The sequence below is a fragment of the Eimeria mitis genome, genomic scaffold (assembly GCF_000499745.2).
Source record: "Eimeria mitis Houghton genomic scaffold, Emh_scaff8867, whole genome shotgun sequence".
Lineage (NCBI taxonomy): Eukaryota > Apicomplexa > Conoidasida > Eucoccidiorida > Eimeriidae > Eimeria > Eimeria mitis.
Window position 1 is genome coordinate 464 of NW_013576522.1, and position 1,235 is coordinate 1,698.

A 1,235-nucleotide genomic window follows, 5' to 3' on the forward strand; every position below is an offset into this window, starting at 1 on the left:
GGAGTACGTTTGTTGCTATTCATGAAGGCGTGCATTGTCGGCGTATTCTTGTTTGGGTCTCGGTGCGGGTGTGTACGAATTGGTGTTGCAGCATGGAAGGCGTCAGCGAAGGTGAGTGTCTTTTGCATGTACAGCTGGATCGTGTTTTAGGCCGAGGGTGTATGTTTTTAGGAGTGATGAGAATGCGGCTGTTGCTGGTCGGCGCGGACGCGTTCGAGCTGTCCGCAGCCAGGCAGGAATTTGTGATGCAGGATTTGCGCGCATCAAGTCGTTTCGCTAGATGTGGATGTGCGTTTGAGGATTTGCAGCTCTCGAGGCATGACTCGCGGTGAGTGCGTTTCATGTATACGCATTGGCGTGCTGTTCAGCCTAAGGAAGTTCGTTTGTTGCTATTCATGAGGGCGTGGATATTCGGAGTATTCTTTTTTGGGTCACGGCGCGGGCGTGTAGGAATTGGTGTTGCAGCACGGTATGTGTCAGGGAAGGTGAGCGCCTCTTGCATGTGCGGGTGGGTGGTGCTTTAGCCCGAGGAGGTACGTTTGCTAGGAGTGACGAGACTACGGACGTTGGTCCTTGTTGCGGACTTGTTCGTGCTGCCGGCAGCCAGACAAGAACTTGCGATGCAGCATTTGCGCGCATGAAGGCGTTTCGCTAGATATGGTTGTGCGTTTGAGCATTTGCCCAGGTCACGGCATGAGTCGCGGTGAGTGCTTCCCGCGTGTGCGGATTGGCGTGCTGTTCAGCCTAAGGGAGTACGTTTGTTGCTATTCATGAGGGCGTGCATTGTCTTCGTATTCTTGTTTGGGTCTCGGTGCAGGTGTGTACGAATTGGTGTTGCAGCACGGGAGGCGTCAGGGAAGGTGAGTGCCTTTTGCATGTACAGCTGGATCGTGTTTTAGGCCGAGGGTGTAAGTTTTTAGGAGTGATGAGAATGCGGCTGTTGCTGGTCGGCGCGGACGCGTTCGAGCTGTCCGCAGCCAGGCAGGATTTTGTGATGCAGGGTTTGCGCGCATCAAGTCGTTTCGCTAGATGTGGATGTGCGTTTGAGGATTTGCAGATCTCGAGGCATGAGTCGCGGTGAATGCGTTTCATGTATACGCATTGGCGTGCTGTTCAGTCTAAGGAAGTTCGTTTGTTGCTATTCATGAGAACGAGATGGGGGACAGTTAGTCCTCTGGTGCCTTGCTTGCAGCTACCTGTGTATATCAGTACAAATTGCCAGGCACGACTTTCAG

General features: G+C 53.2%; 1 protein-coding gene across 1 annotated transcript; it reads left to right on the forward strand.

Moving 5' to 3' along the window:
• Positions 1–92: 92 nt before the first annotated feature.
• EMH_0096060 (uncharacterized protein) lies at positions 93–864 on the forward strand (the record flags this gene model as incomplete). The annotated part of the gene is made up of 5 exons (XM_013502327.1): positions 93–111; positions 172–328; positions 466–533; positions 686–703; positions 818–864. 5 exons carry the CDS (start codon positions 93–95, stop codon positions 862–864), a joined length of 309 nt encoding a protein of 102 aa, XP_013357781.1.
• Positions 865–1,235: the final 371 nt, after the last annotated feature.